Below are 15316 nucleotides of genomic sequence, written 5' to 3'. Positions count from 1 at the left end.
ATATTCCCCAAATAGCTAAATAACACATTAAACACAGGACAACATGGCAAATGTTATGTCCCTATGTTATGTGGTGCATACAACATTCAATACCCTATTGATTCCCGGCCAAGTCAGCAAAATAAAAGAGAAAACTAAGACCATGCACTGTGGGGAGAACAAAGGCAGCATTCAGAAGCCTCAGAATGGCTTATTCCTATTTCAGCTGGGAGTTTAACTAAACTGCGTCCGCTTCCCTGAAGTGAAACTATTTGAACAACTGGTGACCTAAAGAAGAGCTCTGTGTAGCTTGAAAACTTGTCCCTTCCCCCAGCAGAATCTGATCCAATACAAGGTATTATCTCACCTGCCTTGTGTGTGTCAGATCCTGGGACCAACATGGCTACAACAAAGCTTCACACAACAACTTTTTAATCACATTTTTTTTAATGGAGGGTCTTTACAAAGAAAGCAAAACACAGAGTTGCCTTTCTTGTCTCATGACTTGGCCATGTCACCACAAGCTTATCAAAGAGGATGGATATTACCGTTAGCTTATCTACATAATTGATTAATTAAATTGGGCACAAAGCAGACAGAGCACTTGAATGTGTTATGCAAAATCACTTTGGAGTTAACTTTGGCTTAGTGTTTGCAGAAGAGCGGAAAATGCCAGATAAGAGGATTTCTAAGGGGGGAATGGTAACAATTACAAATTAAGACATATGTAAAAATTGATACTCAGCACAACTGATTTGGCACAAATATCCTCCCACTTCCAAGTTGACCCCATCAGTCTAATTTCCTGCCTTCTATGTCAATAATTCTGCCATTTGATCCATTGCCAATCTGCATTTAAGACACAGAGGATTAATTTAAAACTTTATAATGGTTCAGACTAAGAGCTGCTCTAAGTTAGACCAGCTGCCAATTGCCCTGAAGGGCAGCCCAGGATGTAAAGGAGCCCCAGGCATACCTTCATACACAAGAAACCCAATTGGAGGGAGTGGGGTGGAGGACATACTGGCTGATCTGTACCACCTGAGGATGCCACTACAAAGGGGAATTCTCTGGGGGCCAGATCCACTGGCTTCAGGGCATCTTTGCATCAGGGGAGTGATACAAGGTTGCTCTAATGCAGCTTTGGGTAGGAATGTCTATAAATGCAGTATTAGTAACCTACAGTAAACAAGCAGCCCTCCACACTAAGAGTGAAACATTATCCCCAAGTGTCCCAGTGCATTATGCCTCTGATTTATGCTCTCAGATAGGACTGTGATTTTCTCAACGCACAGGCCACATCTTTCTCTGAGTCTTGCCCAGCACCAAGCATTCTGACAGCATTTAAGAAATAATAAGATAATCATCATCTTACAGTCAAAACACAGCAGGACTCAAAACTCCTTCCCTCTTGACTGTGATGCCGTGAGTTACACATGCCTGTTCCCTCTCCCCTCCTACCATCTCCTGTCCTCCTTTCTATTTCTCTCACCTTGAAATGTCATGTCTGTACTCCAAGGGGCAACTTCCTCTTGCTGAGCTTTGGAAACCTGCCATGGTAAATGTGATTGCAAATGCAAGTAGCAATGCTTCTCTCAGATCTGGGCTTACGGCTCACAACCTTAAGCACCGCAAGATCTTTTCAGATTACAGTGTTACTGTCGAGGCACACCCCCCTTGAACTTTGGTCAATGGAATGTCTAAATACTCCCCTTTCTTTTGAAGGCATTCGGAACATTTTCCCTTATGTTTATGATAATTCCAGATCATGCTTCAGCCTGCTACCAACTATTTGAAACAGGAGCTGCTTACTCACTGGCACAAGGATAAACCCACACAGAGCCACATGAGAAATCCCAGGGCCTGTCCACAATCAAGAAGGAGAGACTGAATGAAAAAGGGAGAAAGTTTTCCTATACAAATGACCGTTCATCAAGTGTCTTTACAAAAGCATGCTGATCATAGAATTGTAGGACTGCAAGGGACCTCAAGAGGTCATCTAGTCCAGTCCCCTGCACTCATGGCAGGACTAAGTATTATCTAGACCAGCAGTTCTCAAACTTTAGCAACCTGAGGACCCCCATTTTGAATTAAAATATTTCCCAGACCCCCAAGTCCCCCGCTCAGCCCCAAGCCCTTCCCCCAAGGCCCCACCATTGCCCCACCTCTTCCCACCCCCACTCCACCCCTGCCCTTCCTCTTCCCCACCTCTTTCCGTCCCCCCCACCCCACAGCATGCCCCATTCCCACTCTTCCCCCTCCCTCCTGCACACCAGGGAACAGCTGTTCCCCGGCATGCAGGAGGCGTTAGGTGGGAGGAGTTGATCAGCAGGGCTGGCAGCCCCAGACATGATTCTGCCCCATCCCCCAAGCATGCCCCATCCCCGCTCCTCCCCCTCTCCATCCCTCCCAGGAGGAATTAACATATCCTGCACTGGGACAACAGATCTCCAGGAAAATACCTTTGATCTCTTCCTGCAGACCCACCCAAGACCCTATGAGTATGGTTGGCGAGTCCCACCCCACACTTTCTGAGTACATGCCAGGCCAGTTATTCCTGGGCATCTACTTAGGAGAATTTAGATATGTCTTTGAAGTTAATAGTTGCCATTAAAGACATAGAGAAAAGAATGGATACATAATCATATGCATGCTCTTTTAAGCTGGGTTCCACGCAGGAACAGAATCAGGGCTGTCAGGATTCTGTGATTACAGCATCTATTAAATTAGATAAATTCTCAACCTCCTTATTAAATTAACTCAATATCAACTACAAATAGTGTTTCTAAGCACTATTGCAATCCAATAAATAAATAGTAATAATCTCAACATTATACTTTGAACTGTTGCTTCTTATCTTTCTTGTATTTTCCAAACATCATGTCACTGTCCTAAATTTTAAAATATTTACAAAGTTTGTTTTTTTTAAAAAAAGACCAAGAAAAAAATCCTTGAGCAGCAGTAACGTCAGTTCCAGTAATGAAAACCCTGCAATACTCACATTTCAAAGAATGCTAGAATGATGGGGTGGGGAATCAGATTCTAGCTGTAATGTATCAGCCACATTTATTACAATCTTATCAAATGAGTGATATTTACCTTGCTTCCAGAAAACCCAACAAACTCCAGTAATCGTAAGATCCGTGTTGGAAACATGGACAATGTCTGTGGAAAGAAACATAAATAAGCTGAGCAGTAATTGGAATTGATATTCTCCTCTCTCTCAACCCCAGGGTGTCTGATATGACCTGTCCAAACCCCAAAGGCAATCAATAAAATCATTAAAAGCCTAATTAGCTCCCCCTAAGTCTTCTTGTGTAGATGTATATTTCTCTCAGCTATTTTTTGTATCTCATGTATCCTTAAGGATTAAACAAAACTAAATCAGCCTCAGGATCACAGTAAATATGTAAACTCCTGTTTCCTAGGTAAAACTAACAGCAACTCTGGATAACACTGGTTGCTGCATTTTGCAGCATTTTAATGATTATTTCGATGGGAACTACAGAAATTAAAGGTTTGCCAGACCCATCAAGCAGGATACTCTCTATGTGTTACATGGATCAGTTTTTGGAGTCCACTAAACTGTTCCAAGAAACAGGTTCTTGTGTCAGAACAAACCAACCAACCACAAATCTGATCATGCAGACACTTACTACTGGGCACAGTTCTTATTACTCTAAGTAATCTCATTGAACTCAGGGTTAGGCCACCCGTTTGTAAAACAGGAAAACGGATACTACTCCTATATTAAAGTATACAAAAGGTACACACGTGACACGGATTCACTTCTTGTTATGCAACTGCCTGTATGGTAAATACTAACTCCTACAACTAAACAATGACCTGTTTACACTAGCCTTTGAACCAAGTAGAGTGTAAATCAATGTTGCTTTTGCTGTTAACAATTGAAAAGCAAGTTTAAAATGGTCACGGCTAAAAAAAAATAAAAATTATCCCCTTTTAAAAAAAGAGAGAAGGAACTATGCTTCTGGGGAAAAAAGTGACAGAGAACATCTGAGATGTATTTATACAGTATATCAAATAAATTGGGGTCCCAGTATTATGACAGCCAGTAAGGCAGTATTAATAGCAATAACCGCCATTTTAGTTTGCATTCTTTCTTCTTATTATTTTAATGGGAGTCACCTTTATGCATTATGGGAAGGAGAGACACTAAAAGAACACACTAAAGGGGATGCTGTGGAAATACTCATCTATACTTTTTTAAAGAAGTATGAGAACAATTCATGCATAATCAGATTGCATCTGCTGTGACTCAGTTTTTAACTGTTGACAGTCACAGTTTACGTAACGTTTACATAAAGCTTCTCTGAGCACAGGGCTGAACACACGCAGAATCAAAATCAGACTTGCACAGAAAATATCTGGTAGTCCTGCTTCTGTCCAGTTTAGAAATCATCTTCTCATCCCAAAGCATCTTTACAGACACAGGGAGCAGTACAGCATTGCTGCTATTTATTCCTGTCCTTACCTTGTTCCTCCATTAAGTGCCACCTGGTCATGTTGCTGCAAATGATGTCCTGCCATCTAGCCAGTGGCCAGCCTCTAGGTCTGACTGACCTTGGCTGCTTCTGCATTATTTTCCTTGGCATCCTATCATCTGCTTGCCTCCTGCAGCGGTCCCCCACATTGTAATCTTTTAGATTATAGCCAATCCCCTTGATCTCAGATCCTTCTCTCCTTCTCACTTCATTTGTCTTAAAATCACTCCACTTTACACCTGCCACCTTTTGAAGAACTCTCTCTCTACTGTCTCCTGCCTTCTGATGTCTGTTACCCCAACCCACAAGTGTGGCACCAAATATTGTGGAATAACGTGCTATGAATTAACTGAATCTAGCAGAAAAATTCTGATTTCAACTCTGGGCAGACAGGACTCGCTTAGCCTCTTTAGGCAAGTCTGTCTAGGAGAAGGAACATTCTGATTTCAAATCTGAGCAGTGGATTAGGGTGAAAGTGCTGATGCTTCTTTCTACCATGCCAGCAGGCTATGGCATTCCCAGGAGCTGGATGGGGGGATTGGCCTAACAAGCCATTACATCCAAATCTTACTTGTTACAGTTTAAAAATACCACCAGTAAAAGCATCCTCTCTTTCACAGCATACTGGTACTTTCACTTCTGATGTGGGATGAAACCAAGATGTAGAAAAGTGCACAAAAATAATTAAACACCTGCATACCAACCCCCCTTCACTGCCCACCCGCAAAAAAGTCAATTTAAACTTATGAACACTGAAAATTGTTCAGATTAGATTCTGGTTAGTTCTTATTTTAGTCAAACTGATTTGCCATCTCTGGCTGGGAGAAGTGGCAGTGATTGGGGATGGTACCTTTTGCCTGCAGGATTCCATATCAAAGGCAGCGTAGTTCAGTTCAATCACAGAGGGGTCTCAGACACATCTTCTTTAAGCTTTAGGTATTGTAAACATGCAGGGAGCTCTCAGGCTGAAGACTGAGCTGTGATCAGCTCTTTCCACAGTCGAACTACTGATCACAGCTCAGGTTACTGAAATGGCCCAACATGCTACTTTGTCCTGACCACAGTGCTAACATAGGCCCAAATCCTACAATGAACGTTGGATGGGCAGATGCTTGCACTCATGCAGAGACTCCTTGAAGTCAGCAGAGCTCCATGCAAATGCAGAGGAGTGCTTGCACACAGTAAACTGTAGGATCGTGGCCATAGCAGTTCCTCTGTATTTCTCTTTTATGTGTAGAATGTTCACCCTTCATGTTTCTTAATCACGTTAATATCTGCAGATGCTGTAAACCAGCAGAGGGCCGGTCCAGCAAATACTTGCACACTTCTAACTTCAAACATGAGCGCTTCCATTAAACACCTGCATTCTACTGAGTTTAAGTTAAGCATGTCTGTAAGTGTTTACAGGAGGGGGGCCTTAGTGAAGACTTCTTTTACATACCAGGTTGAAAGCTCCAACTCCAAGCTTTACACCACCTTCAAAATGGAGATAGTTCTTTCCTTTAACATAGTTTGGAGACTGTATAAGACTGTCCAATTCCCTAACAATACAGAAGATAACATTACAGAATACATGGATAACTGGGTAAGTATTTAGCCCAATTCAGTTAGAAAGCTGACCAGTCATTTAGAAATATAACAATTATAGTCATAACTCTGAAGTCTCATCTAATCTAGATAGATGAAAGTAGCCAGAAGCTATTGTTAACCATGGGATGGTGGTAAAAGGTCTCATTTCTCTTTCCTATTCATTAGTACAGTAGAGAACAGCTTCTTTCTACATGTGCAAAACTTTAACAAACCAGGAGTCTAAGAAAGCATGCCATCAGTGAACATGTGAAGAGCAAATTCTTTATCATGCAAACATCAGTAAATATATCAGGATTTATGTGTACATGAACTAAGAACATCTCTTGTATTTGCAAGAATGAAGAGAGATGCCAGCTTGGTAGACTTACATGGTTGTCTTTCAAATGATGGATCTATGAACTTGTACTCTACTGTCATGAGTGCTTTAAAAAGGAGAATTCCATATACCATTAACATTTCTAGGGGAGCTGCCTGCAGTATTGTGTGGCAGGATGATGCAGCATGTTACAGAGTTCTGTGGCACCTTATAGACTAACAGACGTATTGGAGCATAAGCTTTCGTGGGCGAATACCCACTTCATTGGATGCATGCAGTATACGTCTGTTAGTCTATAACGTGCCACAGGACTCTTTGCTGCTTTTACAGATCCAGACTAACACAGCTACCCCTCTGATGCATGTTACAGAGGACACACTGAGCTCTGTGAGTGACTTTGCTTTTGTTCTTATTTGCCTGGCTGTTTTTTCCAATAATCTAAAAAAAGTTATTCAGGCGGAAAACATAAGGCAGCACATTCATATAACAGTACAGAGGAAACAAGCTGTCTGACAAGTTGAAAGCTACTCAAGATGTGTTTGATTGGTTTTAGGACTGAGGGAGGAGGTTGGACATAAACAGCATCTGCCTGTGGAGGTGGCTCACTTGCTAGCCACCAATCAGTATTAAATCCATGTTCTCTAGGAGTGAACTGAGGAGGACCACTTATCCCAATCTGCGTGGGTTGAAAATTACTCATGCTCCTAGATTTTGAAGATAGTTATTATAGCTTACACCATGTGCCTAAGTAAATAAATAACAACAATGCTAATTGTTTGAAACACCCCCTCCCACCAGAGTCTTTTTATTGCAGAAGTGCATCTGGTATGATAATACCACAATAATTCAGGCCTACTTACCTATATGTCTGATAGCTGTTCCTGACTTTGATGCCTCCTTTGATAAAGCTAACCATGTTCTCATCCTGGTGGAAGGGAAACACATTAGCACTGAGCAATTTAAACTGCATTTGCTTTCTGGAAATTAATATATGGGAGTAAAACAAATTAAGATGAATCAGACAGGATGAGTCTCTATGGAGCAGTAAATAGCTAAGACTTAGGATTTCTTTTCTAATTTTTGTTGGATCATATCAAAGAAGTTCTGTATTAAAATCACAAATGAGTTTGATTCCCCATAGTTTAAATGCCAGGGTATTACTATTTAAGAGGTCTCTTGGTTTTTGGTCTCTTGTTTTTACTGTTTCTTGCCCTCTCTGTGTGAAACTTGCAAGCTGCTAATTGTGTTAGTACATCCTAAGACAGAGAGAGACTCAAAGCGATACTTTGTAACAACAGAAACAGCACACAGAGACTCCCTGCCCTTTTGTTGTATTTATCTCGCTTTGTTAACAATTGTGATTAAAATAGAGATAGAGGATGTATGTGGATGGAGGCTTCATGTGGATAATAAATGAATGATCAGGGAGGTGCCAACCTAAGAATCCAGTGTCGATCGGCCGAAGAAGGTGTCAAGTGGAAACAACCAGAGGACCCCCCGGAAGGCAGACTGGAATCCACCCAACAGCCTCAAGGATGGGAGACCCGAAGAACGAGATAACATCTGGCAGCACGGAGCCGTCAGGAATGTGCCATCTGCTGATTAATTCAGCAACAGCATGATGAAGCAATTCCCATAGACTGGCATAGGAAGAAATTCCTATAAAAGTGGACTCTAGAAACTGAGAACTTTGGGGTCTGATTCTGCAAACCAACTTCCAGGAGCATCAGATGTGCATCTGACAAGGCCCTGCTCCCTCCTTGTGTCAGGCCACCTGGCCAGTGGCTTAGCCCAAGCAACTCTAAGGCTGGTAATTATGATAACAACCTTGCGGAACCTGTGTTTGTGTGTGTATGAATGAATGTGTGAATAAATATGAAATTGAATGGAATGTTATCGCTATAACTAACTGCTTACTAAGATTCTTTCTGTATTCACAATAAATGTGGCATTTTGCCTTATCCCCTTTAATAAGATCCTGCTGGTTTTTATTTTATTGGTATAACAGTAAATGGTTAAGACTTAGGACTTCTTTTCTAATTTTTGTTGTTTTTACGGTGTTCTAAAATATCAGATTTTTATTTTTATTTTCATGCTTTCTGTGATTAGTTGCTTTAACTCTGAGCCATGGCTCTTTAGTCTACATTAATGGCCACAGGAATAGAATAATATTGTCTCTTGTTGCTATTAGCAAAAAGTGGCACCTACAGCACAGACAGCTGTGACTGTTTTAAATGAATGAAAAGAGCTTTGAACCATTTGTCCTTCAGCACGGTTAAGGTTCAGACATTCCCTGGCTCAGCACCAGCTACGAATAGCTGACTGCCTGCACCAGATCCTGCTGGATGCAATTTGGTTTCATGAAAAACATCAGGTATGTTGGATGTGCTCTCTTTTTGTTACTGGATTTTAACGTGTTAATGGTAAGTGTGTAGCACAGCCATAAAAAGCAATGTAACAAATGCTCAGATATTGTATAACAAAACATAAGAAACATGGAATCTGCAAGATAAAATATGTAGGGGCCTTTGAGTTAAGAATTATGACTTAACCTATGAGAAACTGCTTGATAATTTTCCGTTCGTAGCTTCTTTCCTCATTTATCACTAAGGGGTAATGCCCCCCCACCTGTGGGATATGGAGGCAAGCTGCAGGCTCCAGGACTAAGCCCTGCCCTTCAACTCAGGCCAGCAAAAAAGTGTTTCAAAAAGCTGAAGAAACACTCCAGGAATCAAATATTAGCATCAAAGACAACAGCTTGATATAATATATGAATTAAATGTATGTTTAAATCTCCCTTTAGAGAAAAAAATCAATTTGTTACCAACTGTATTCCAGTCATTTACCAGATGACACGGGTGGTCTGAATGAGGGGAGAAGCTGCTAACAGGAAGAAAATTAGCAGGCAAGAAATTTTTCATTCTGCTGCACAGCTTCTCTCCACATTCATCATTAATAAAAAGTAAGGAGTAGTGAATCAAAGAAGTGGTGGTCAGGGAGGATAAGCAGAGTTGTAATTATTATTGTAGAATTCTATTCTGGAATGGAAATTATCTCCCTTGCGCCACATTTTAAAGCAAGAATTTTTTAATTTAAGGAGCAAATCCAGTTGGGAACTTTCCTACCAAAAGAGGTCTCTGCAGAGGAATGGAAACTTATTTTGCAAAACTTCCTCAGATGAAGCTCATGCACTTGGGTGGATTCCTACTCCGTAAATAGTCCTCCAGATGCCTAGCATGTCAATTGCTGCAGGATTTTAATAATAAAAGGTGGGAGAGCTATTTCCCAGGAACCGTGGAAAGAAGAACTTACATTGAACTGAAAAGTTTCTGGAGCTTTAGCATTTTTTTCATGACAATAGCAGTGTGGTTCTTGTATAGATAGAGGAACTAATTCCAAAACCTGTCTTTCAGAGGCAAAGGTGATTGGAAAAGCCAGACACAGGCTTGTCTAATCTGTTGTCCTGATTAATCTTGACATCTGATGCTCAGGTGGGATGTCCGATGTGCCTTTCTAAAGAATGTTGCTAGGGCTGGTTCCCACTTTTATGCAGTGCTTGGTTGTGTAGGACTCCAGTCAATCATTCTGGAGAAACTCTAGTGTAGCCGATATCAACAGAATTTTACAGTTGTCTTGTTCGGCTCATCACCGGTGAGGCCTCAGCTGGAGTACTGTATCTAATTCTGGGTGCCACACTTTAGAAAAGATGTGGACAAAATTGGGAGAGTCCAGAGGAGAGCAACAACGATACAAGGTTTAAAAAACCTGACCAATGAGGAAAGGTTAATAAACTAGACATGTTTAGTCTTGAGAAAAGACGAGTGAGCGGGGACCTGGTAATAGCCTTCAAATATGTTAAGGGCTGTTACAAAGAGAACAGCAAACAATTATTCTCCATGTCCAGTGAAAATAGGACTGTAGGGGAAGTTAAGCTCTGGAATATTCTTCCAAGGGAGACTGTAGAATTCCCATCATCAGAGGTTTTGAAGTACAGGTTGGACAAACACCTGTCAGGGATGGTCTAGTTTTAATTGGTCCTGCCTCAGCACAGGGGGCTCAACTTAATGACCTTTTGAGGTCCCTTCCATCTCTACAGTTCTATGATTATTATTTGTATTATGGCAACATCTAGGCCTTGGTCCCATTGTGCTGGGTACTGTACAAAAGACAGTTTGTTTCCCAAAAAGCTTTCTGTTTCCTCTCACACCAGAAATGTAATGTGACCAGATCAATGAGTGAAATTTCCTGATTGAATTCTCTTTGGATATTAAAATTTCTCAACAAGGCTAATGGAAAATCCTTGCAGAATTACACTTTCTCTTCCAATGTCCAGGCTGTAACTGTAGGTGGTCCAGGTCTGGATGAAGGAGCCCCTGCTTAAAGAGGCATGGTGTTTTCTGCAGGTGCAATGGAGGTTCCTGGGCTATCAAGTACAGAGTGCCTTTTGGGCCATTAGAGGACTATGGGGAGACCTTTTCCCTCTTTTCTGTATCCTTTATGTGACCTGTCTTGACAGATAGCAGATTCTTCTCTGTCCAGGATATTATTTCCATTGTCACAGAGAAGCTTTGCCAGCTGGCTACTCCTTATTTTTGAAAGGGATATAAACACTGATGCTTCAATCATAAACAAACATTTACATGGGAGGTAGCAGGAAACGTCCCCTATGAGCACCATAACTATCCACAATGTGGTTTCTTGCACCTTCTTTTGAAGCAGCTGGTTCTGGCCACAATTATAAATGAGATATTGGACTAAATGGATCACTGGTCTGAACTATGCAGTCATGTGTGTATGTTTTCATTCTGACAACTTTGTCAGTGTTGTATCTAAGCAAATTAAATGAATGTGGATTCTAAATTTTTGACAATTTGTCATCCATGTATGCAGTCCACCTTGTGAGACTTGCTTGAGCATGTTGGTTGTACTTACCTGCCCACAAATGGACTTTTGAAGGTGATCTGAGAAGGACATCTAATTTTGCATTGTACCCGGTAAATGGTTCTATGTCCTTAAAGGAATATCTAGAGAGTGCATTTTGAAAAATCTCATTCAGAGATGAAGCCAGTACTTGTGTAATAAATATAAAGGGAAGGGTAACCACCTTTCTGTACACAGTGCTATACAATCCCTCCAGGCCAGGGGCAAAACCCTTTCACCTGTAAATGGTAAAGAAGCTAAGGTAACCTCGCTGGCACCTGACCCAAAATGACCAATGAGGGGACAAGATACTTTCAAATCTGGATGTGGGGGGGGGGGGGTAACAAAGGGTTCTGTCTGCCTGTGTGATGCTTTTGCTGGGAACAGATCAAAAATGCAAGCCTTCCAACTCCTGTTAAGTTAGTAAGTAATTTAGCTAGAAAATGCATTAGATTTTCTTTTGTTTAATGGCTGGTAAAATAAGCTGTGCTGGAGGGAATGTATATTCCTGTTTTTGTATCTTTTTGTAACTTAAGGTTTTGCCTAGAGGGATTCTCTATGTTTTGAATCTGATTACCCTGTAAGGTATTTACATCCTGATTTTACAGAGGTGATTCTTTTACCTTTTCTTTAAATTAAAATTCTTCTTTTACGAACCTGATTGATTTTTCATTGTTCTTAAGATCCAATGGTTTGGGTCTGTGTTCACCTGTACCAATTGGTGAGGATTATTATCAAGCCTTCCCCAGGAAAGGGGGTGTAGGGCTTGGGGGGATATTTTGGGGGAAGACATCTCCAAGTGGGCTCTTTCCCTGTTCTTTGTTTAAAACGCTTGGTGGTGGCAGCATACTGTTCAAGGACAAGGCAAAGTTTGTACCTTGGGGAAGTTTTTAACCTAAGCTGGTAAGAATAAGTTTGGGGGTCTTTCATACAGGTACCCACATCTGTACCCTAGAGTTTAGAGTGGGGAAGGAACCTTGACAACTTGGCACCAGCAATCCTACCTGTAGGAGATAATTGGCTAGAGATGACCACTGCCAGGAAATGAATGATACAATGATGTTTTGGATCTTTGCAAATCTTTACCATGGTAGGAAAATTATGGCCAGAGCCAAGTAGTTTTGACCCATGGGTGAGCAATTTTCTGCATTGGGTTCAAAAAGTTCTTCTCGATTTTTTGAACCACCAGTGGGTATGTATCCTTTCCAGCAGCTGGCATATTATGAATTGGTCTATTTCTCTCAACAGGGTACCAATTGGCATGCTGTCCATGAATGGGTATGGAGCCTTCCACAGGGGATCAGAGATTTCAGGAGGCGGTCAAGGCCCTACAGGTCTCTCCAACTCAAAGCTCATATTCTGGCAGCACAAGGGTCAGTGGGGTATACCAGGCCCAGTGAGGCGCCTAAGAAGCTGCCCAGAACAACTCACACACTTGGCTCTGTGTTTGCTGCTGCAGTGAAGGGCAGAGGGAGCTCACTTCAGAGGTGCTGTACCAGAGAAACCAGAGGGTGAGAGCATCTATACTCCAGAGATTCTTCATCTCAGGAGAGGGAAAGAGGAGCTAGATGCTGAAATGAAGTCACTACTGCACAAAAATAAATAGAAATTAAAAGTTAGAAAACAAAATTGCTAGAAGAAACTGAACTGCCAACTTGGTGTGCTGCTGGGGGCAGAAAATCTGGTAGCTTGATCTGAAGGGCAGGACTTAGTCCCAGAGTCTCCATCAACAATACTGAACCACCTGCAAATTCCACACTGAGGGGCATTATACATTAGCGATAGATGAGAGAGAAGCTGTGCAGTATAAATGAGTGTGTCACTCCTGGTATGATAATATGTCCCCAGAGAGTTTAATCCAAATCATGGTGCAGCAAATGCTCACAGAACAATGTGCCCCTGTTTACTTTCGTTCCATAGAGCAAATGTTTATTTCCATCATTCAGCTGGAGGGTTCCACAGGGCGTCATACATACTAGTTTAAAGGCTGCTTCCTGTTTAGCAGTTGGGGGAAGGTTTCAGAAACAGGACATTTACTTCAGTTTCAGCCCAGAAATTCAGAAAAGTCACATTTGCTAAGAATGAAAAGAACCAATGCTACAAGAGATGCCTGAATATCAACCTCCCTAGGGAAACCCTGAAGCTGATTTGAGAAAGCAGTTGCTGACTGGCACCCATGCGCTACGTATTTTTCCCGAATTCAGTTCTAATCATAGAAAGGAACAAATGCTATGAAAAGCCTTTGAACTGTCAGCACAGTAAAAGCTGTGTTATCTGGCACTTTACCAACTGGAAAGCTCTAGAAGCTGGCATTTCTGATATCTCCCAATGCAAATCTTCACAGGGATGCCAGGTGTCCGGTTTTCGACCAGAACACCCAGTCAAAAAGTGACCCTACCGGCTCCGGTCAGCACTGCACACTGGGCCATTAAAAGTCCAGTTGTTGCAGGGCTGGCAGGCTCTACCTGGCTCCTCATGGCTCCCCAGAAGTGACAACATGTCCCTGCTGCTCCTAGACGGTGGAACGGCCACGGGGCTCCATATGCTGCCCCCACCCAGAGTGCTGGCTCTGCAGCTCCTATTGGCCGGTAGCTGTGGGGGCAGTGCCTGTGGGCAGAGGCAATGCGCAGAGCTGCCTGGCTGCACCTCCACCTAGGAACAGCAGGGACATGTTGCCACTTGCAGGGAGTTGCCCGAGTTGAGTGCCGCCAGAATCCGGTACCCCGAAGCCCCTCCCACGCCCAACTCCCTGCCCCAAGCCCCCTCCCACCCCCAAACTCTCTACCTGAGCCACCCCCCGCACTTCCTCTCCCGCCCCAACCCCCAGCCTTGAGCCCCCTCCCACACTCAAACTCCCTCCCTCCATTGGCAAGTCCTCCCACACTCAAACTCCCTCCCTCCATTGGCAAGTATAACTCTTACTTAACCAGAATTTTTGACTAACTGGAACCCCCCATTCCCCCAACATGCCAGATACCAAAGCTTTTACTGTAGTTTGTACTTCCTGGGAAAAGGGCAAAGTGGCTTTTTACAGTGTTTTGGTAATCTTCATTAAGCATCTGAAGTAATCACTTTAAAAACTCTTAGTAAGTATAAGAGGTAAAGCACCTTCATTTAATTTTTAGATCTAGCTCTTGCTTCCATGAAAAATTAAAAGGCTAGAACAGAAAATGAATGATGTCTTGTGCATCCCACTCTAAGCAACACTGCACAGACATGTTGTGAGAAGAGGGAGCACATGAACAGGGCCTTCTTTATGCGTAAGAGACAGAAGAAGTTATGTCCTTTCTCTTAAGTTTCTTATGGATGCATGAATGGTTTTAAAAAGAAATGTACCATTTAAGGCCAACAGAGCTGCCATAAATGTCCCTCTCCTAAGATACTAAGAACACTACCAGCACTATGTAGTGCCTTTCAGCCACAGATATCAAATCAGTTTATGAAGCTGGTAAATTTGATTATCTCCTCTTCACAGATGGGGAGGCAGAGAGAATAAGTGACTTGTCCACCGCACTATGGGAAGCAACTGAGTCAGGAATAGAAATTAAGAACTGCAACTCTCATTCACCTGCTTTAACCACAGACTGAAGTTCAGCTGAAAGCTGCTGATGTTATCTCATGGGGCAAGCCAAACTTTTATACTCTAAGCAAAAGATACATGGAGAAAGAGAGAGGGAATGCTTTTTCTCCCAGAACACAAATCCGCACTGTCTAGTAACAACAGTGGAACATCCAGAGGAGATAGCCCTTCAAGAACAACCTTGTTAAAGTAGATTCATTACTTTGATCACTCACTGGATTTTGGGAGAAGCAGAGGAACAAGCTCCCCTGCATGCTGCAGCTCCAATGACCTTTGTTCCTCTTCCATGCTACCCCATCCCCATTCATACACTTACCACACTTACTGAAGTGACCTTCCACCCAGTCAAAGAACGTGAGGACAACTGCTTTCCAAGCACCTCAGCATCACTCCTAAGTCATGCAGAGGGGGTGCTGGAGAGAGCTG

The 15316-nt window shown here is 42.3% G+C and overlaps 1 protein-coding gene across 1 annotated transcript in view; it reads right to left on the bottom strand.

Annotated features, from left to right (window-relative positions):
- Positions 1–15316, bottom strand: part of TTC39A (tetratricopeptide repeat domain 39A) — a 67597-nt gene that overhangs the window by 20414 nt on the left and 31867 nt on the right. The window contains exons 6-8 of the mRNA XM_073357750.1: positions 7251–7315; positions 5926–6025; positions 3079–3144 (exon numbers count right to left, since the gene is read on the bottom strand). Of these exons, the coding sequence (XP_073213851.1) occupies positions 3079–3144; positions 5926–6025; positions 7251–7315 (231 nt within the window). The remainder of the gene's footprint in view (positions 1–3078; positions 3145–5925; positions 6026–7250; positions 7316–15316) is intronic.

Source organism: Lepidochelys kempii, chromosome 8 (assembly GCF_965140265.1).
Source record: "Lepidochelys kempii isolate rLepKem1 chromosome 8, rLepKem1.hap2, whole genome shotgun sequence".
Classification (NCBI taxonomy): Eukaryota; Metazoa; Chordata; order Testudines; family Cheloniidae; genus Lepidochelys; species Lepidochelys kempii.
Note: the sequence above shows the minus strand (reverse complement) of the source record. Positions and strands in the feature narration are given on the sequence as shown.